Source organism: Mauremys reevesii, linkage group 2, assembly GCF_016161935.1.
Source record: "Mauremys reevesii isolate NIE-2019 linkage group 2, ASM1616193v1, whole genome shotgun sequence".
Lineage (NCBI taxonomy): Eukaryota > Metazoa > Chordata > Testudines > Geoemydidae > Mauremys > Mauremys reevesii.
The window spans coordinates 133,044,695-133,066,749 of NC_052624.1; the positions used below are offsets into that span (position 1 = coordinate 133,044,695).

Sequence of the window (22,055 nt, forward strand, 5' to 3'; positions counted from 1 at the left end):
AAACTCATTGTATTGCTCATGTGGTTAAATAGAGCTATCAACTCTGCTTATTTTGAAAACTTACATTGTATTAAATCCCTTTTATTCCAACTCATAGGTAGAATATTCATTTTAATTTTGAATTAAAACTACCATCCTCACTAGTTTTGAACCTATTCCCTTCACTCTCCAAACCCTACATCATCATCCACCTATTTCCTGCAGAAGAGCCTCTGGAACATTCCCATTAACTACTAACTTAGGGAGAAAGTGAGCACTCTATAATAAAAGTTTTCTTCAAAAACAATCGTATTGAAAATAATTTCATTAAAATATACTCATTTATGATGTTAATGATATAGTTATCCTCCCAGAAGAAAAAAGTGCAACCAGCATAATCTTCACATTTCTTCCTCCCATGTTGGCTAATTATTCTTTTGTGGCTTATCTGCTAAATATACAGACACTCTAATAATGTTTTTGGGAAGAATTCCCTTCTTGGCTGGTTTCAAATGTGTGGGTTTAATTTCTTTCTTTTTTTCAGTGTTTTCACATCAGGAATTTTTCAGGTAAGGTTCAACAATATGGAATGTTTTAAAAATATTAGCTATTGGGTTACTTAAACAATGGGTCGAGAAATAGATTTTACTAAATGGTGTTCTGGTATTTTTCCAGTCAATTTATAGAAAGTAATGGATTTAGCAGATATTTGGGCAGCATGCAACAATATCATAGAATCAGAATATCATGGTTGGAAGGGACCTCAGGAGGTCATCTAGTCCAACCCCCTGCTCAAAGCAGGACTGATCCCCAGATAGATTTTTGCCCCATCCCTAAATGGCCCCCTCATGGATTAAACTCACAACCCTGGCTTTAACAGACCAATACTCAAACCACTGAGCTATCCCTCCCCCCATATGAAGTGGAGCATCTTAGAGAAGATAGTGAGGAGAGAAGGAAATTTAGAGGGTAACCAATTATGATTTAAAACTTGTTCTAAGTCCTGAAAGTATTTATTATTTGTTTTTAATCTTTTCTTTGAATGATTAAAGGGTATCTTTAAGGGTGAAGGATTTTTCCAGTATCACATTTTAAGCCTTTTTTATATAATAGACATTTGCCTTTACAAGAGACACAATAGAGTCTTTTATGATTCTGGGTGTCACACACTACACTATTAACCTCAAACAGAACAAAGAAAAGCTTAAATCCAATATTATGAGTCGAAGAAGCTTGCCCATTAAGTAAGGGGGGAATTTTCCCTATTTACTTCACAGTGATTATGGAGCTTGACTTCACTAAATTTCCAGATTCAGCATAGCAGGACTACACAGCTGCAACTAACACTCACCTGCAACCAGTGCATCCTTAGGCCACCGGCTGAACCAGTCTGTAGTGCAACCAGAAATAAGGGCAGGGAACTTCAGGGCTCTGTTTCGGAATTTTTCACCCACTGGTGAAAAACAAAGTACTACATGGAGGTTCTGACGGACTCTGGTCATGAAATATTCATACAAATTCTCATTGGTTGGAGGTCGACGTGGGTGCTCCTTTTTCATGACAGGTATGAGATCACTAGTGATCTCATCAATTTCATCACGTGCAAACAAGTTGGAGACCTTAACAAAAAGAAGCAGATTTTTTTAAAAGCAGTTTGGTGGGTTATTGTGACTGGAATGATGTAATGTAGAAGCTCTCATTCACAGAGCATGCCAAGTAGGTGCATACAGTTCTGATACAAACACATTGGGCCCCTCGCTCCACAACATTTAATCAGTTTTATGTCATTGACTCTATCAAAACCAGTGGAGTCACACTGGTAACAAATTGGTCTAAGACTGGATAATCAGACCCACTATGACTAATTTTACTTGCTTCTTTAATACACTTGGGTTAATTTCCCTCCTTTTAGTGTTAAATTAACTAGTTAAAACACCTCTCTGGAACAAAACCTGCCACTATAAATACAAGATTTTGGGTATGTTAGGACTTTTAGATATAACTTTACCTCCTTCAAGCCTACAAGTCTATTTTACTTCTGAAAGTTACTAAAACTCTGAATCAAACAGAAAACTTTATAAATGTTTAAGAAACAAAGTTCACATTGTTTCAGATCTCCTCCTTTATTTCTATAATGTGTCTCAGTTTGAGTTTGTCAAACATCTAAAAGAGCTGATTCACACATTTTCATTCTAAGGGATTAATAGCTCTGCACTAAATTTCATGGAATCATAGAAGATTAGGGTTGGAAGAGACCTCAGGAGGTCATCTAGTCCAACCCCCTGCTCAAAGCAGGGCCAGCACCAACCAAATCATGCCAGCCAACACACTGACATTTTCGTTGTCCTCCGCTGGACTCTCTCCAATTTGTCCATGCCCCTTCTGTTGTCGGGGGGGGGGCCAAAAATGGATACAATACTCCAGATGTGGCCTCACCAGTACCAAATAGAGGGGAATAATCACTTCCCTCAGTCTGCTGGCAATGTTCCTATGTACTAATGCAGCCCAAAATGCCATTAGCCTTCTTGGCAACAAGAGCACATTGTTGACTCATATCCAGCTTCTTGTCCTCTGTAATCCCAGGTCTTTGCCGCTTAGCCAGTCGGTCCCCAGCCTGTAGCAGTGCATGGGATTCTTCTTTCCTAAGTGCAGGACTCTGCACTTGTCCTTGTTGAACCTCATCAGATTTCTTTTGGCCCAATCCTCCAATTTGTCTATGTCACTCTGGACCCTATCTCTACCCTCCAGCGTATCCACCTCTCCCCCCTGCTTAGTGTCATCCGTGAACTTGCTGAGGGTGCAATCGATCCCTTCATCCAGATCATTAATGAAGATGTTGAAAAAAAACGGCCCCAGGACCGACCCCTGGGGCACTCCACTTGATACCAGCTGCCAACTAGACATCAAGCCATTGATTACTACCCATTGAGCCCAGACGATCTAGCCAGATTTCTATCCACCTTATAGTCCATTCATCCAGCCCATACTTCTTTAACCTGCTGGCAAGTATACTGTGGGAGACTATATCAAAAACTTTGCTAAAGTCAAGGTACATCACGTCTAGCACTTTCCCCATATCCACAGACTCAGTTATCTCATCATAGAAGGCAATCAGGTTGGTCAGGAATGATTTGCCCTTGGTGAATCCATGTTGACTGTTCCTGATCATCTTCCTCTCCTCCAAGTGCTTCAAAATGGATTCCTTGAGGACCTGCTCCATGATTTTTCCAGGGACTGAGGTGAGGCTGAGCTGTCTGTAGTTCCCTGAATTCTCCTTCTTCCCTTTTTTAAAGATGGGCACTACATTAGCCTTTTTTCAATAGTCCGAGACCTCCCCTGATCACCACAAATTTTCAAAGATAATGCCCAATGGCTCTGCAATCACACCAGCCAACTCCTTCAGCACCCTCAGATGAATTAGATCCGCGCCTATGTTGTGGTGCAAGTCCATCTTTTCTAAAAAGTCCTTAACCTGTCCTTTCACTACAGCTTTGCCTCGCCACACTGTCAGATTCTGTGATGGAGAGATGACCAATTTGTATTAAGATTCCAGTGCCGGATATCACTTGAGACTGCATTTGTGAAACTGCTGCCATGATGTCTAAGAGACTACTCACATAAATCAAGCTACCCATAATCAGGCTCTCTCTCTGCTCCCTGATTGCAAAACTAAAAAGGATGAAAGAAACAAGAAAGTAAAAATTGTACCTCTCCAGATGATAAAACGTTATTCAGATATTCTAAGAAAGACTCATCTTTGATCTCATTATCTGTAAAAATGAAGCTGATGCCCTTTCCTTGAAGCCCTGCTGTCCTGTACAAGAGCTTCAAGTCTTCCATCAGGTTTGAAGTGTTGTATGATCTAGAGAAAAAACAGTTGTGTTGCCACTCAAAACTTTTAAATGGGGATGTTGGTAAACAAATGTGCCTGGCAAAAATATCTTTCCATTCAATGCACAAACTATGTAATTATGCTCAAGAATACCCATTTAGAGTGGTTAAAGAGCCACAGCCCATTTTAAGTCTCAATTTAAATAAACATACCCAATTTGTAATTTTGTCATCATTTCTCTTTTTAGAAGAGGATAATGTTGCCCCCTTTCTCTGTTACTCTTAAAGACCCACTCAAACACAAAAGGGATTAATGATGCATGGCAAACAAACCAACCACACAAAACACACTCTCAAAAGGCACAAAGTAAACTAAATTAAGAAAACATTTTTCTCCAGGCTTTTAATTACAGTATTCTTAGGCATTAGCCTGTTATTTTTTGCTTATTTAAGAAAGACATTCAGACTGGGAGGACACGCTGAATTTCAGCACAGAAAACAAAGGCAAACATTTTTAAAAGGCTCTTAAGGATGCACCCATTTCCATTCTCAACTGTGGTTGCCATTATATGCTCTGCTTGTAGAAGGAATCCAAAACACAGAAATCAAAGTACACATTTTTGAAATATATCTTGTTCACCAGCCTACCTTGTTAAAGTGATCTGGAATGTAGCATAGCCAGCTATGAATGATGCCAGTTTAGTCAAGCTCTGCTTTCCTGAGCCACCAACTCCAACGAGGAGAGCATTTCCACGAGGGGTGCGAATCACACGAGAAATCTACAGATCAATATGACAGTTTGTTGCTTAATATATGGAATGTTTGTGCCAGAATAATTTAAACCACCACAGCAAGGGGAGCCTTCGAATTAGTGAGAACCTTAGAATTATCACTCTTTTATTTTGTGAATTACAAATCCTTTAATTTTGAAAACTTATTTGTATGAGAAACTGATCACATGTAAACACAACACACCATTATAGCACAGGAAGTGCTGTTTCCACTTTAAATATTACTATATGATAACAGTGTTGTCATGTCAGAATAGATTTTTACAGGATTTCTTGTAATACCATATAAACCTTATGCTCTATATCTCCCTTACTGTTCACTGTAAATTTAACATCAATTTTGAGTTCTCATTTGTGTAAATCAAAAGTAACTCATTAGTCATCAGTTACTGGAGTAGTGTCAGACTGAGAGCTATTAATGTAACTGCAAAATATTGGGGAGAAGAAGGATAATTTAGAGGACAAAGCCCTGGGCTGGGATACAGGAATCCTAGGTTGAATTCCCAGGTCAGCCATAAGCTTTTGTGCAACTTTGGGCAGCTCACTTAATCTACTCTGTGAGTCAGTCTTCCATCTGTGAAATGGTGTTCCTGTTGCTCTGTCTTCCATGGGCATCATGATGATAAAATCCATTAATGATTCTGAGACATCCCCATATCATGGTCATGAGTGTCATGTAAGTACCTAGATAGATAAAGCAAAGTACTGTACAGTTTTAAGAACCAGAATCCTCTGTTTCCACAATCAGCCACCTTCACTGTAATAGTGGCATTTTTACATATTATTGGGCTAGAACATTTCACAAGTGGAGTTCCTTTTCCTTCCCATCTCACTATTTTAAATGTATTGTAAACAAAGGAATAGTGATCAGATCATGCCCCACATTTTCCTTCATACCTAACTCTGTCATGAGGGTACATCTACACTTCGAGATGGAGGCAGAATTTCGAACTTGAGGAGCACAAGTTTAATGTTTAATGTTTAGCACATTAGCTCGACTAGAGCTAACACAGGTATGTCTCCTCGAGCTGGAAATTAGACTTCCAGTTTGAGATGCAGATGTACCCTTAGTGACAAGAGCCAAATTCTCCTTCAATTTACAGGCAAATGACTGCACTGATCACCAGGATAATGGGCCTGCAGTGAAAAAGGTGGGCTGAGGAGAGTGATATCTATGCTAGGGTTAGGTTTGGTGGATTTGCTCAGCAGGGTGGGGAATTCCTTTAAATGAACTCAATCTCCCACACACAGACACAGCAGGAATGTCAGCAGTGAAGATCAGGGATTGGCTCCTAGCAGTCTTTTAAAAAGCCAGGTATAGGCTCCGCTATGGGCTTCTCTGCAACCTAGGTTATTACTGGGGGGTGCAAGTCTTTGCCCCAATGGGCCCTGTCTTGTGTTACTGGATGAAAGCTCTGTTTTAAAGCACCATCTTAGGCTCCGCATCCTCACTCTGTCTCCTTGCCACCATTCAGCAGATTTATTAGGGGCAGACAATGCCTCCCCCAACAGGTCTGACTGGTACATTGCAACCAGCCTGGGAGAACAGCCAAGGAGGCAATAAAGAAAGACAGGAATCCTCTTCAGCCGTCACATATTTGTCCATGGCTCTGGAGCCCTGTTGCTGAAAGTTCATCATCAGCTCTCAATCTGATGCTGTGACTAAGAGGACTAATGGGATCCTCTAATGTATAAAGTAATATGAAGTAGGAGTAGGAAAGTGTATTCCCTCTGTATACAGCATTAGCAAAACCATTACTGGAATCATGTGTCCAGTTCCTGTGTTCACTCTTCTAAAAGGATGTTGAGCTGGAAAGGGTTCAGAAAAGAGCTATACAAATATTTGAGATCCAGAAACATGCCTTATAATGAGAGACTGAAACTTAATCTATTTAGTTTATCCAAGAGAAGGCTAAGAAGTGACTTGATCGTGGTCTATTAGAACCTATGTAAGAAAGAGACATCTGACAGCAGATTCTGCTCTTTAACCTAGCAGAAAAAGGCACAGTGAGATTGTCATGCTTAAACTAGGCAAATTCAGACTAGAAATAAGGTTCACATTTTTAAGTGAAGGTAATTAGCCATTGGAACAATTTACTTAGGGTTTTGGTTGATTCTCTGTCAATAGAAGTCTTTAAGTCAAGATTGGATATCTTTCTAACAGATATGATATAGCTCAAACAGAAGTTATGGGCTTGATCCCACAGTTACTGGTCAAGGTTCAACGGCCTGTGAAGTCAGGCAAGTAATCACACTGTCACCATTTTGCCTTAGTCTAGGCACGTATACATTTACGAACACTTAACGCTGTTGGATCAGGGTGTGGACCAAAATTTACACCCAGACAGGGATTACCACCACTACTTACCAGACTAAAAATTGTTAGCAGAACCTCACTAATTTGCTCTGACTTACTTTTTTCAGATTACCCAATTTTTTGAATTCATTTTTTCAACACTCAAACACAAAAATGCAATTTTCAACAGCACATTAAAGTTGCGTTTTTTATTTCAAGAAGTGTCATTTATATTTATTTACTTACTACTTACTAGTAGTTTTTTACCACATTTTGTTAAATTAATGTAATCTAGTTCAAGTAATCTAATGTACGACCTCGCCGCATCTTTTATTAAAATAATGGCTGACAAAGAGGGCTGAGCCCATGGTGCAGTGGAGAAATACAAGGTTTGCAGTTTACAAAGGAAGAATTAGGGTGATATTACTATTTAGTAAACCCTTTCTGTGTTTCCATCATCCTGGGTTCCACGGTGCTCTGAATTATAATCAGCTGTGTGCAGGAAGTATAATGAGTTTTATGTTCTGAGGTTTGACAAAACAAGAGAGCATACTGTGAATCAGGAGTGGAAATTTGTAGCTAGACTTTGCCCCCATTCTAAATGGCTGTGTGGCTGAGTAAGGCTGACGTTGCTCTTCCCCACAAAGACGCTTTGGTGTTACCCCAACAGTGGGTTTTGTCATTATGGGCAGAGCGAGGGATGGGGATGGTGGAAGGCAATACTACTTTCTGCAATCCAGTTAATATGAAAAGGCGAAGAAAAGCATTGTATGTAAAACCATGCTTCCACTTCTCTGGCTAGATGGGAGAGGAAAGGTGTGTTTGATGCATTTTATAGAGAGTTGATGTGCTCTATTACCCATTCAGGCGAAGGGAGTTCAAAGGAATTGTGTTTCCTTTGGATGCCTCACCACTCGGTATTTGGAACTGTGGCTAAATGCACATCTAGCCCTTTATATTGCAAAAATCTAGGCTTCTGTTATGTTACTTTAAAACAGAAACAAAATACAAGCCTATACCCCACTTTATTTGACAGAATAACTGAAATCTCACATGATTACAAAAAGTAAAATCTTTTATAATGTCAAACATCTGGTCATGAAAAGGCAGGAGGAGGAGAAAGTGGTCATCCTACCTTGACTAAGTGAATCATAGCATCTTTGAAGAATACCATGTCCAGACGTGCACCCCGGATGGTCTCGTTGTATGTTTGTAGAAACATATTTAAACGATCCTTCAGGTGATTAAAAGATTCAATTGGCTCATAGATTTTAGGCACATCAAAGACAGTTTCTTCTGGCTCTTCACCTGTGAGAAAAAGTGATAGCAAATTGTTAACAGTGGAAATTACTGAGGAGGGCTGAGTTTTCTCTTTCCCTAAAGATATGCTCTAGATATCAGCCAACACATTTTTGTAACCTCTTTCCTATGTCCTCTGAAGTGGATGGCTGAATGATTTAGGGCCTGCTCCCACTCTCTTGGAAATCAATACTCTCTGAGTTAAATGATATCAGGACTAAGACCCTAACAAAATACTATAAATGGTAGCAGATGCCACACATTTTTTTGTTTTTTGTTTTTTTTTCACTACAGCATTCGCTGGGAATGTAAGTTTATTTTACAAACAAGCAGACACCGTGCACATAACACGGGGGCCCATTTATTATGCAGTATTCTCTATTAATATAATATATTGGGAGTTTAAGTACATGCCCATTGCAAACTAAGTTGACACACCACATTTTCTTTACCTCAGACAGAAATTAAACTGTAGAAAGGTCAAAACAATTGACTGTGTGATATACAATTCAATAAAAAGTCTCTAAAATAAAATACATGGAACAATTCTTTCTTTATTAAATCTAGAACATTTAAATTCCTCATATACCAGCATCTGAAAAAAAAACGCTATGCCGTTTTCCTAGGCATACAACATGGGCAGAGAAAGGCTACTCCCATAATTTAAGTTATGTTTTTCCATGAGGCTCTGCTATGTGGCAAGACATAATACAGCTGCTCAACATAGCTATGAAAAAGTGAATGCAGGTAAACATGCATATACTAAGCACCTGGCCACAGTTTATCTTCATTTGTATCCTAATATCAATCAATTATGGATAGAGACATGTGGTGCAAACAGGTAGATAGCACATTTTGCTACCACACTCCCCCACATCCCTTGCTGACAGTGAAAATGATACACAGCTAAATTCTGCTCTCCGTTACATGCTTAAAACTCCACAGACTTTAGGATTTTGTCCTATATACTTCTGAGAGATAATGCCATGGCACATTCTCTGTGAAAAGCATTAATTCACTATGACCATTGCATATTTCTAGTAGATACAGGGTGCAGCTTCTACTTACCTTCCTATCTCCCATAAATGTAAATAAACTTGTTTCTCTTAGTGATTGGCTGAACAGGAAGTAGGACTGAGTAGACCTGTAGCTTCTAAAGTTTTAGATTGTTTTGTGTTTGAATGCAGTTATGTAACAACAACAAAAAAATCTACATTTGTAAGTTGCACTTTCATGATAAGGAGATTGCACTAAAGTATTTGTATGAGGTGAATTGAAAAATACTATTTCTTTTATTTTTACAGTGCAAACATTTTTAATAAAAATAATATAAAGTGAGCACTGTACACTTTGTATTCTGTGTTGTAATTGAAATCAATATATTTGAAAATGTAGAAAAACATCCAAAAATATTTAATAAATTTCAATTTTTATTCTATTGTTTAACAGTGCAATTAAACCTGTGATTAATCATGCTTAATTTTTTTAATCGTGATTCTTTTTTTAATTAATCGCATGAATTAACTGTGATTAATCAACAGGCCTAAAAAAAATCCATGCAATATCCAAACTCAATTCCTCTTCTTACTCTCCAATATAGCAGGAAATAGATGACTGTCCTCACTGCTTCTAAGGCCCTGGTCTGAGGGATAAAGCCATGTCTTGTGACCCATTTGACTACTAGAACATTAGCTTCAGTCTAAGAATAAGTCAGAACTGTAAAGAAAGGTGATTGGGAGGGTTTCTCAGGGCTCTGACAAGCACAAGAAGTACAATTAGCCACTAAAAAATTAGAACCTCCTACTTTGTCAAAGAATGTAGATAAGTGCCTTGGTTAAAGGCACGTAACTCTAATAGATATGCAGAGGAAGAATTTTAAACGTTCACCTCATAGCCTTATGTCCTACAGTCTCCTCTCTTTACTTGCATTTTGTTTCACAAAAGAGAATGTTACTTTCCTTATAGTAACTGGACGTTCTTTGAGATGTGTGGTCCCTATTTGTATTCCACTGTGTGTACTCATGCACACAGTTGTAGAACTCTTAAAAACAGTGTCAGTTGATCCACACAGGCACGCTCACTCTCCTCGTGCCTCTGATCAAGGAGATTAAGGGTGGAGCATACCAACTTCTCCTCCAGTTCCTTCTCTACCACAAATCCAAGAATGATTTGAAGCAGAGGGGAAGGAGGGCAGATAGGGTCCACATATCTCGAAGAACCTCCAGTTATTACACAATCGGTAAGTAACTTTCTCTTCTTCTTTGATTGCTGGTCCCTATGTGTATTCCACTCTAGGTGACTGACAAGCAGTACTGAAGTAGGAGGAGGCTGCCAGGATGCAGGCAGCAAAGTCATTTGAAGTACCACCATCCCAAAAGATGCATCAGTGGAGGAGTCCTGTACTAAAGCATATTGTCTCACAAACGTGTGGATGGAACTCCATGCAACTGCTCTGCAAATGTCAAATAGAGGTACTTCTTGAAGCGATTGCATTAATATCACTTGTGTTCTTGTAGAATGAGCCCTCATCCCATGAGAGGGAGGACAATTAGACAGCTGATAGCAGAGATAGATACAACCTGAGATCCATTTGCAGATCCTTTGAGAGGATATAGCTTGACCTTGAACTCTTTCCACTACAGCAATAAACAGTCTGGGAGTTTTTCTGATTGCCTTTATCTTTCACAGGTAAAAGGTTAAGGCTCATCACATGTTGAGGGAATGAAGTCACCTCTTTTCTTCCAATGCGTGTGGTTTCAGAAAAAACACAAGTGAAGAGACTGATGCAAGTGAAACTCTAAAACTACTTTGTGAGTGAACTTAGGATGTAAACGCGATGACACCTTGTCTCTATGGAATATGGTGTCAGGCAGATCCATCATCAATGCTCCAAGCTTGCCCACCCTCCTGGCTGAGTTGATGGCTATCAGGAATATAATCTTCATGGACAGAAGAGACATGAAATATGTGGTTGGTGGTTCAAAATGAGGTTAAGAGAGCACCAAAAGAATAAGGTTTAAGTCCCATTGCAGAGCAGATTTCCTTACTGACAGAAAGGCTCTGATTAGACCTTTGCAGAATCTAGTAGTCAGTAAGTGAGCAAAAACTGAATAACCATGAGAGGGTGGGTGGTACACATTCATTGGTGCCAGGTGGACCGCAGCTGTTCTGAGAGAAAGAAGATTGTCCAGAATAAGGGGAATACCCACAATTCATGGGTTTCTGTTGTGCCCAGACAAAGAAATACTTCCACTTGACTAAGTAGAATTTTCTAGTGGAATCTTTTCTACTGTTAGTAAGGATGCTTTGCACAGCTTCAGAGCATGAACGTTCAAAAGTTGACACCCATCCAAACACCTCACCCTGAGATGGAGTGATTGGGGGGTTGAGATGCTTGATTCTGTCTTTCCCCTGGGTCATGAGATTGGAAAAGGACTGAATGTTGATCGTTGACCAAGATAACATGTGTATGAGACTCAGGAACAAGAACTGTCTGGGCCAGTTGGAGATGACTCGTGCCAATGGGAATGACTCGTGTCTTGTCCAATTTACAGAATATATACATATGTATGTACAGATCCAAAACTAAAGGAAGATGAAACTCCAGACACTGGAGGTTCCAACCCAGGCCATGCAGTGATAAGAAGGAACTAGGGAGGCGGTCAGTCCTCTCTGCCCTTTATCTCCTCAATTGGAGGCAAGAGGACGGCAACAGCGAATGCATGATCCAATGGACACGGCTTTCAAGAATTCTCTGACTCCGTGCGGATGCGTAACCACAGTGTACCAGCACTCAAAGAAGTGCAAGTTTTCAGCATGTATACAATGTATGCTAATGCAAAAACAAGTGCCAGGGCAAGGACTGTCTACCACAAAATGCCTAGCAAAATGGGGCCCCATTCTTGGTTGGCCATCAGGCACTATCATAATTAATAGGTTAAAAGTACAAATCAAAATCAATCTCTTTTACTCTGCTACATATTTTGTTTTTCTTTCTTGCTCATTCTTCATCTATTCCCTCTGTTTTGTGCTCCCAACACAACAAAATATTTAAGCACGTTTGAGCGCTTTCCTAAATCAGGGTCTATATTTTCTACTCCTTTCATACATTTCTCTGCACAATTCTTACTTATTGCTCTCACCTGCCATATCATTTAGGAGTCTGTTTTCCAGCATTGGTTCAGAGCATTACATGGTTTATTCTAGTCATTGTGGTACCTCCATGTATCCATCATTTATGAGGAGGGGAGTAGCTGACTGACCTCAAAATAGTTTAATAATGGCCTTCCCCAAAACAAAAGCAATTCATACAACACAGTGAAACAGAACACAAAATTGTACCATTCACCCATTTTTGAGCTACTTCAATTGCACTGTAAAGCAATTTAGCTTCCTTATAAAATAGTACCTAATGAATAGGCCTTCATTATGCATAACTTTTCTTGCAAGAGAAAAAATGAACAAAGCAAGTGAAAGAAAATAGGTATTTTATAAATAATATAGATACCAAAATAACTATTGTGTAAATAAGATGTAAAATGTTATTTTGATTTGAAAGATATAGCAGGAGACTATGTAACAAGTGAAAAGGACAATTTAATAGGAGTCATTAATAATGTAACAAGAAAACACCGAAGGCCACACACATCAGTAATGGTTGCAGATAAATTACATTTACCTGACATTAATGGATTAGTCAAAATTGGGCTTTTTGGTGTACTAGTTGGGGGGCGGGGTAGGGGTTAGTAAGTGTAGTAACTATTTATACGGTTTTAGTTCAAGTATTGCAATCACCTGTGCTTAAATGCTGTTGCAAGCATAATGTAAATGCAGTTCTTGTGCTCAAGGGAGCACAAGGACCTACCCTAACTGGCAACATTAGCTACCACAAAAAGGATAGACAAGAGTTGGGACCATGGCCCTGTGAACTAACCAGAAGAGCTGTCTGGGTATTGAAGGGTGTTTATAATATGCATTCTGAAGTTTTTTCTACATAAGCATTTACTGTATCTTTCCCTCCCCACCCCCATTGTGATAAATTACCAGAACATCATTATCTCTTCTTTCAACAAGTTTCTGTAGTTACCTGTTGCTTCAGGTGGACCCCTTAAGAAGTCAACAAAGTAAGCATCAGTTTCCGAATCCACTAAAGCCTTTTTCTCTTCACCGAACTCTTCCTCAACCAATTTTGCCAAAGCTGTATCAAACCAATCTACATCCGCTGGGGTTGTGAAACGATCAGCAATAACACACTTACATTCATGCTTCCACAACTTTATCAACACCTGTTCACAAAACAAACATCTCAATTGATTAAGTTTGTAACAGAGGCACTCATGCTCTTCACAGCCATATCTCAGCAAGGTTGGACTTTTGTCACTGTTGTTCCAAACAGTATTGCATTATCTCTAGACAATACAAAGTAATGTTTTACTCCTTACAAGGGAAGCTGAAATAGTATTCTTTGTCAGACTTTGATTCAGCTACATCTCAGCTTAAGTGTATGTCCAGTTTACAAAAAAAAGAAAAAAAAAGAAAAAAAAAGACTGCACATTCAGGACAAAGTATTAGATGAAGTCTCAGTCTAGCCTCCCAAACTACATAATTATGTGTCCAATTATTGCATGGCCAAAAACAGACTTTATGAATGCCAAGCATATTTTTACAAGCAAATTCAATAGCTGACTACCCAGTTTGCTAACAGATGTATTTCCCACTCACAAATCGTGTTTGTTCATAAGCTGGTGTCCACACTTTTATATGCTACTTCTGACAGTACCATCAGTGGAGACGGTTGGATAATGATTCATCTGCAGAGGGATAGTCACTGCATTAAAGACTCAACTTTATATTTGAGTATTAAAGAAAACTGGCTTTTCAAAAGGAAAATTGAAAAATTAAGAGGGAAATATTTACGTCAAGTATCTTATTTTTCACAAGGAGTGTGGATTGTACAGTAATGAAATACAGAAAGACTTGTTACAGTCCAGTGTTATTCTCTCTTCCATTTAAGACATGTCTGCACTGCAGTCTTGGGCATGACTGCAGCATGGGTAGACATACCCATGTTTTATTTCTAGCACAGCTAGAAATAAAAGGGTAGGTGTGCTGGCACAGCCTTCAGATGGGGCTGGACAAGCATATTGGGGATCCCAGGTATTTGCAGGCATTGCTATCCCATGCAGACGCTTGTGCTGCTGTTTCTCCACTGCTATGTTTAGCTGTGCTAGTACAGGTAAAGCTAGCATGGGTATGTCTATCCATGCTGCAACTACACCTCAGACTGAAGTATAGACATATCCTTATAGCTTTAAGCCAAAAATCAGCTTTCAGCCAGTCACATGGTTTGAAAACCTCAAGGCATCCTATACCTTAAGAACAAAATTATTTGTCATTAAGACGCTGAATAGCTTGCTGCTATGTATGTATATAAAATTGAATATTTTAAAAAGCTCAATTTTTCGCCAGAATTTTAAAAACTGAAATAAGTTAACATTTATCAGTAAGTAAAACAGACCACAAAACTGATGCAGACAGTGTAACAAAGTGGTTTCTGTTCTTTTGCTACATTGTACGTCCATAAAATCCTTTGGCATCTTAGGCCTGGTCTACACTGGGAAGGGGGGTTCGAACTAAGGTACGCAAGTTCAGCTACGCAAATAGCGTAGCTGAACTTGAACTACCTTAGTTCGAACTACTTACCCGTCCTCACATCGCGGGATCGAAGTCCGCGGCTCCCCCATCGACTCCGCCACTGCCGTTTGCGGTGGTGGAGTTCCGGAGTCGACGGGAGCGCGTTCAGAGTTTGATATATCGCGTCTAGATGAGACGCGATATATCAAACTCCGAGAAGTCGATCGCTACCCGCCGACCCGGGAGGGTAGTATGGACGTACCCTTAGCAATTTAGCCTTCAGTATCACAATATTGTTTCATCACTGATGCTTATTATTTGTTATTGTACTGAGGAAGCACCTTGGAACCCCAGATATGGAACAGGACCCCACTGTCCTAGGCATAGTACAAACACAGAACAAAGCCACTGAAGATCTTACAATTTAATAAGAAAAGTGATAACAAGTAGAGACAGAGGCTTCCTATTTTATACTGAACCACCAAAGAATCAGTTATAGTCTTCATCCCATTGCTACTTAATATGCTAACTCCATGAAAGAAAGCTGTATGTTACTTACATTAGGTTCACTGATGACTTCCGATACGGTATTTAGCATCCCCTGCCAAATCCTTGAGAGATCTCGTAGATTGAAGACATAATGGAACTTGGCTGGAGTGGGTAGCATTTTGATCTTGGTCATCTGCCATAACCTGCGTGTCAGAGGCACCAATTTGGCTACTGATCTTCTGACCTCTTCTGAGAAGCCCCGCTGACTACAATAATGCCCTATGCCAATCACACCTGGAAAAAGCAAAATTGATGGTTTAAAGGGCAGTTACTAAAGTAAGGCTTATCTACACATGGAGCTATTCTGGAACAGCTACTCCTGTATAACTCCAGGCACAGACAACCTGTACATGTAAGACAGCAATACTCTTTGCACCTTCACCTCATGTCCCCTGAAATAAACCAAAATGCTGCAGCCTAGCTAAGCTATAAAATGTACCCCTTGGGCTGCACTGGGAGCAACAGGCTAAGGACCAGACACCAATTATTTTAAGTCCAGGGTCAAAGTTATTTCTGCAAAATTTTTTCAGCTGTGTTCAGCAGTGTAAACATGTAGCACCTGCACACGCAACAAATGTGCACAGAAATCCTGTATTTTCATATGTAACTGTGGAGCGTGCAGATTTTCCAGGGACAAATTTGGTGCCAGCTTCAGAATCTTGGATCTAGATGTCTCATTGTAAGACTATTTTCTTGAGTTTATAAATCAGTTAGTGAACTTCACGTTGAGTTGGAACATTCCAAGTCAAACCTGAGCAGAGACTCAATTTGGATTTTTCAACAAGAAAAATATAGTTTCCACTGAAAATGTTAAGGGGATAAATCATGGAAACCTCTCTACTCCCTTGGGTTTTGTAAAAAATGATACTTGTTCGAGGCCTTAGTTTTGGGTCAAATTTTACCTCAGAAAGTCCATTTAAAAATGGACACTATTTTGATTTTGTGCTAATGTTACTTGCAGTTTACTCCTGGGGGAATTCTGCATCACTGCACAATGCAGAATTTTGCAGAAATTAATGTAGGGCATGCAGAATTTCCTTTTTTCCCCACATAGAAATGGGCTGCAGAGATGTTGGCCACCACTAGGGGCTGCTGGATCCAGCAGAGCCCAGCTCACAAATAGAAGGCAAGGCTGGGGGGAAAGGGAGGGAACTGGAGGGTTCCCAGCAGCTGTAGTTCCGAGCATACCCTGAAGGAAGGAGGTGGCACTCAGAAAACTCTGTGCAAGCCTGGGACCCTGCATCAGGCTGTTTCTCCCTCTGGATCCCTGGGAGGGTAGGGTCTGTGAGTGTCTGGGCCAGGGTGGGGAGCTGCAGCTAGGCTCTGGGGGAGGGGGTGTAGAGGGTGTAAATGTCTGGGCCAGGGGGCTCACAGCTGGTCTCTGGGTTGGGGGTGAGTGTCTGGCTCCCCAGCTGGGCTCTGGGGGGAAGGGACAGAGAAGCAAGAAGAGGAAGTTACTCACTTTGTGCAGTAATGATGTTTCTTCGAGGTGTTAATCGGAGATTTTTGGTAGCAGTGTCCATTGATCCCATGCATGTGCCCTCCCTCCCTATTTAGCACTGTATGGGCAAACCCCCCTCACTTCCTTCTCTACTGCAGAGCCCTATTGAGAACTCCGAAGTAGAAAAAAGTGGGGCGGGTTGTGAAGCACCCATAGGGACACACATCTCGAAGAACCATCGTTACTGCACAAGGTGAGTAACTTCCTCTTCTTCTTTGAGTAGTGTCCCTATGGGTGCTCCACTGTAGGTGACTCCTGAGCAGTATCCACCACTGGATGCTGGGACTTCAGAGTGGAGTCTTTTACTACAAAGAGCAGGGGCGGCTCTATGGTTTTTGCTGCCCCAAGCATGGCAGTCAGGTGGCTTTTGGCGGCATGCCTGGGGAGGTCTGCTGGTCCCGCGCCTTCGGCGTACCCGCCGCCGAATTACTGCTGAAACCGCGGGACCGGCGGACCTCCCGCAGGCAAACTGCCGAAGGCTACCTGACTGCTGCCCTCACTGCGACTGGCCTGCACCCCCCCGCAGCTTGCCGCCCTAGCGCGCTTGGTGCGCTGGTGCCTGGAGCCGCCCCTGACAAAGAGTACTGTGGAGTCGAAGATGGTGTCAGAGGCCAAATCTTCGGTGATCGCATAATGTTCTGTGAAAGTACGGGCAGAGGCCCAAGTTGTTACTCTATAGATTGCTGAGTTAAGGGTATCCTTACGGAATGTGACTGAGGTAGAAACCGACCTCGTGGAGTGTGTATGGACTCTGGAAGGAAGCAAGTTGCACCCTTGATAAGTGACTAATGCAACCAGAGACCCATTTGGATAGTCTTTGAGCCGATATCACAGAGTTTTTGGATCTTTCTGTGGATGAAAGGAAGAGTTTAGGGGATTTCCTGAAGTCCTTAGTCCTGTCCAAGTAGAATGCTAATGTCCTTCTAATATTTAGCATAATATTTAGCATATACACAATTGTCTCCCAGTTGTCACAATGTGGTTTTGGGAAAAAACAGTGAGGTGGATCTGTTGATTCATATGAAAAGTGCAGCGAAAGTAGGGAGAAACTTGGGAGATGGCCTTAGAGTTACTTTGTCCTTTTTTAAAAAAGGCCGTGAATGGTGGGTGTGCCATCAGGGCCGCTATTTCTCCTATGTGCCTAGCTGAGGTGATGACAATTAGAAATGCTGTCTTCATGGACAGGTGTAAGAGAGAACATGTTGCCCTGGACTCAGAGGGAGGTCTAGTCAAAGCCCTGAAAACTAGGTTAAAGTTCCAGTCTGGAGTGGGTGGTGTCACATGCAGGAAGAGATTCCCAATGCCCTTAAAGAATCTACGCATTAATGGTTGAGCAAACACCAAGTGGAAAGCCATTTTCGCCGTGAGATGTATTTTAAGGGAGCTGAGTGAGAGTTTAAAATGTAATGCAAAATCAGAGGGCGGAAGGATGAGGTTGGGTCTGTGTGTTTGGAATGACACAAACTCGGAGTCATTTCCATTTTGTAGATAAGTATGTTGAATGGTCAACTTTTGGTTATGTTGCAACACATCTTTCAGCTTGACAGAGTATTCTGCCTCTAAGCCTTGGAACTAAGAAGGAGCAAAGCCTGGAGGCAGAGGACCTGCGGGTTGGGGTGAAGGGTCAGCCCATTGTTTTGAGAGAGCAGGTGAGGAATGGGCTGAAGAGAAACAGGAGGGCATATTGCCATCTGTGTGAGGTAAGGAAGCCAGACTTGTCATGGCCAAGAGGGGCAATCAGAATAATTCTCACTTTGTCTTGTTGAATTGTCAACAGAATCTTGGATAGAGTAGGAAACTGGGAAAAGACATACAAGTGGGCCCTGTGCCATGGGAAGATGAGGACAACTGCCAGTGAATGTTTCCCCAGGCTGGCCCTGGAGCAGTAACAAGGACCTTTCTTGTTCCGTTAAGTAGCAAAGAGATCCATAGTCAGGGTTCCCCAAAGGGCGGATATATCTTGAAGCACCTCTGAATTCAGTACACATTCATTTTCATGAGAAAATTTCAACTGAGACTGTCAGCTGTCACGTTCTGTATCCCTGGTAAATAGACAGCTGAGATGAGCACATTGTGATGCGTGCATCAATTCCAAAGTTTGAGTGCTGTCTTGTAGCGGGAGGGAGCTCTGGCAGTCCCTTGGTGATTTATATAAAACATACAGGTCACATTAAGTACATCATGACCTTTGTGTTTTTGACGAAAGGCAGAAAGTGTGCACAGGCACTCCTAACAGCACTTAGCCCCAAAAGAGTGATATGGAAGGTCATTTCCGTGAAAGGTCATTTGTCCTGAACCTTGTGGTTGTGTAGGTGAGCTCGCCAGCATATTAGGGAGACATGTGTCCCAGGGTGGTGAATGTGGGTAGCGAGAGGAACGCTCTCGCTTGTACTGCATCAAGGTTGGTGCTGATAAAGTCCAGTCACTGTACCGCGGTTACTATGCCTCTACAATGAAGAGAACCTTGGAGAATACCCTAGCAGAGCTCACAGCAGGGGGTCCCTCCTCAGATGCCGGTCTTCAGAGCTGTGGTGCTGACCTACCAAGGTGGCCACTCTGGAGAGCCCCACTGGCTGGCCAGCAACTTGGAATCCATGTGTTTGGATCAGTGCCGAGATTGCTGCACTGGGGAACCCCTCTGGCTAGCCAGTTGCTCGGAGGAGCCCTTTTTATGAGCCTTTCCAGGGGAAGTCTGATGGTGGCCTTTTTTCTTCTTCTTCTTTTCCTCCTCCTCTCCTCTTCACAACACGACCCCTTTTGAAGTGAAGGCTCTGGGGATGATCCAGGGTCAGCACCCACCACAGTCCCCTGCAGAGTGAAGTGTTTTCTCCATAGGGAGGAGTTTTAACTTCAGCTCCCAGCTCCTGTGAGACTGCCATTTTAGCTGTGGCAGGTAAAGCACTCCCAGGCACAGTGAGTGTGTCAGGCCATCACAGGAACTGACTCCTGGCAGGAGAGGCACTGCTTGGAGCAGAGAGAGCCAGGCATGCCCCTGGGCAGGGGGTTGTCATCCTCTAGCAGTCTTGTTTACTTTTTTTTTTAAACTGAAAAAAATATATATGCGTCTACTAGATGCCGGGGGCGGGGGGAATGCCCCCAGACAGGGCAGGAAACGTAAGTTCTTTTCCTTTCTCTAGCTCTTTTTTTTTAAACTCAAAGGAATAAAATAAAATAAGGAAACACTAGCCTAACTACTTTTAAGGAGAACAAAGGTAACAAAACAAACACTACTTATGCTAATGACACAGATAAGGAAGGGACAACTGCTCATTCCATCTGAGGCCAAAGGCAGTAGAGAAGGAAGTGAGGAGAGTTCGCCCCTAGCCTTGAGGCAGACCATCAGGGAGGGAAGGCACATGCAAGGAATCAAGGAACACTGCTACCAAAAATCTCTGGTTAGAGGCGCAGGGGCGCACATATACCTACAGTAGATCACCCATAGGCACTACTCGAAGAAGTTGTCGTAGGGGTTACTTTAACTCTCTACTCCTGGAGGAATTTTTGTATGTGTCTGTATTGTTACACACGTACTTTCTGACAGGTATTTTGAAATAAATTACCAAAATTGAAACTGGCATAATTATTGACAAAATAAAATTTGCAGAATTTTAAAATATTGTGCACAGAATTTTTAATTTTTTGGTGCAGAATCCCCCCATGAGTAAATTTAGAATCTTAGTCTAAGGCAGAGATTTGGTTTTGTTTGTTTATTTGTTTGTTTTTAGCTTCCAGGGCATGACCAAGGAGTGGGCAACAGGGGGAGATCAAGGGCTGAAAAAAAATCAGTTGAAATCCCATGGAGCACTAACCACCAGCACTAACCAGCCCCAGCACTCCCCACCAACTCCTCCAGCACTACCACCAAAAGCCAATGAGTTCATGTTCCCCAGTCTTGGTAATCCCAAAATAGTTTGGGATTTAACTGAGTCCTAGTCACTAACTACACGTGGAAAAAATGAGAGCCACTGTTCTAGGACAACCTGGGTACATACATTTAAGACCTCCACCCCCCCACACACACACACACAAAATTTAAAGTACGGGGGGGAGGGAGACAAACAAAATTTGGCACCCCAGTTCCAACTGTTTCGATCAACACTTTCCAAAGTGAGTCTTCATTTTACCAAAGATCTTGTCAATGGAAGAATTGGAAGGCAGAGTACAGTTGAATATGGAAAAATGTCTCTTTAGTCTCTGTGGGATGTCATTGCGACCTCCACCAGGATGGATCATGGCTGCCAAGAACTGGATATCAACGATGTTGGTAAACTCCCCCGGTTTCTCCAGGTTATAGAACCCATTCTGTTCCATCAGCTGTCGAACTATCTCATTGGTGACCTATAAAGAGCCCATTAGGATTAGAAGAATATCTCCCTAGATGCAAAACAGCATGCAAAATGATTTATGAGTACCCGAAAAACATAACTAAGAGACAGATTTTCCTTGTCTTAAAAAACACTACATTTTCTTCTGCCATGAAGAAAACAACATTTATAAATAACCAGAAATCAGTGGGATTGGATCGCCCTTTCCTCTGGTAATATCTAAAGGAGGGAGCTCAAAGGAAAATAATCACATGTATTTCAAATACCTCAATAACCTGACCAGAGTGGGGAGCCATGTCACCTGTGTCATAAGGAGACAGAAAAACAACAGATCAGTATTAAGCCAAATTTCAATACTTAACTAACCTGATCTCCCCACTCATTGATTACAGGCATATTCACATCATCAATGAAGACAGTCATCTTTTTGCCTGCAGGAGGACCATATGTTGTTCCCATGCGTTTGTCCACATAACTCTCTATTGTACGCTGTAAGAAAAAACTTTATTACCTAAAGCAGTACAGTTCCTCTCCATCAAAGGATAGTTTATTCTTTTTAAATGCACACATTTATTAGCAGGAACTCTTTAATAGCAAAGGCATACATGGGTTTTGAGGAGATTTCCATTAAGAAATACCACTGGCTTTGTAGAATTGGTAAATGGAACACTGGTTTCTGAAGTGAGGTAATAGGCTGCTATACAAATTGAACACAAATTGCCTTTAAAAACCATAACTGCTGATGTAGTACATGCAACACATTTGGAGAATTCTGAGTTGGATTATCCCATTTTTTTTCCATGGAGTGGTGTAATAAACCAAGTTTGAACTATTGTGATCATAGATAACTG

At 41.3% G+C, this 22,055-nt stretch overlaps 1 protein-coding gene across 1 annotated transcript in view; it reads right to left on the reverse strand.

The window, feature by feature from the left end:
- Positions 1 to 22,055, reverse strand: part of DNAH5 (dynein axonemal heavy chain 5) — a 284,226-nt gene that overhangs the window by 79,952 nt on the left and 182,219 nt on the right. Inside the window, exons 48-55 of the mRNA XM_039526328.1 lie at positions 21,571 to 21,693; positions 21,004 to 21,217; positions 15,389 to 15,612; positions 13,283 to 13,481; positions 8,033 to 8,205; positions 4,459 to 4,589; positions 3,688 to 3,841; positions 1,331 to 1,598 (exon numbers count right to left, since the gene is read on the reverse strand). Of these exons, the coding sequence (XP_039382262.1) occupies positions 1,331 to 1,598; positions 3,688 to 3,841; positions 4,459 to 4,589; positions 8,033 to 8,205; positions 13,283 to 13,481; positions 15,389 to 15,612; positions 21,004 to 21,217; positions 21,571 to 21,693 (1,486 nt within the window). The remainder of the gene's footprint in view (positions 1 to 1,330; positions 1,599 to 3,687; positions 3,842 to 4,458; positions 4,590 to 8,032; positions 8,206 to 13,282; positions 13,482 to 15,388; positions 15,613 to 21,003; positions 21,218 to 21,570; positions 21,694 to 22,055) is intronic.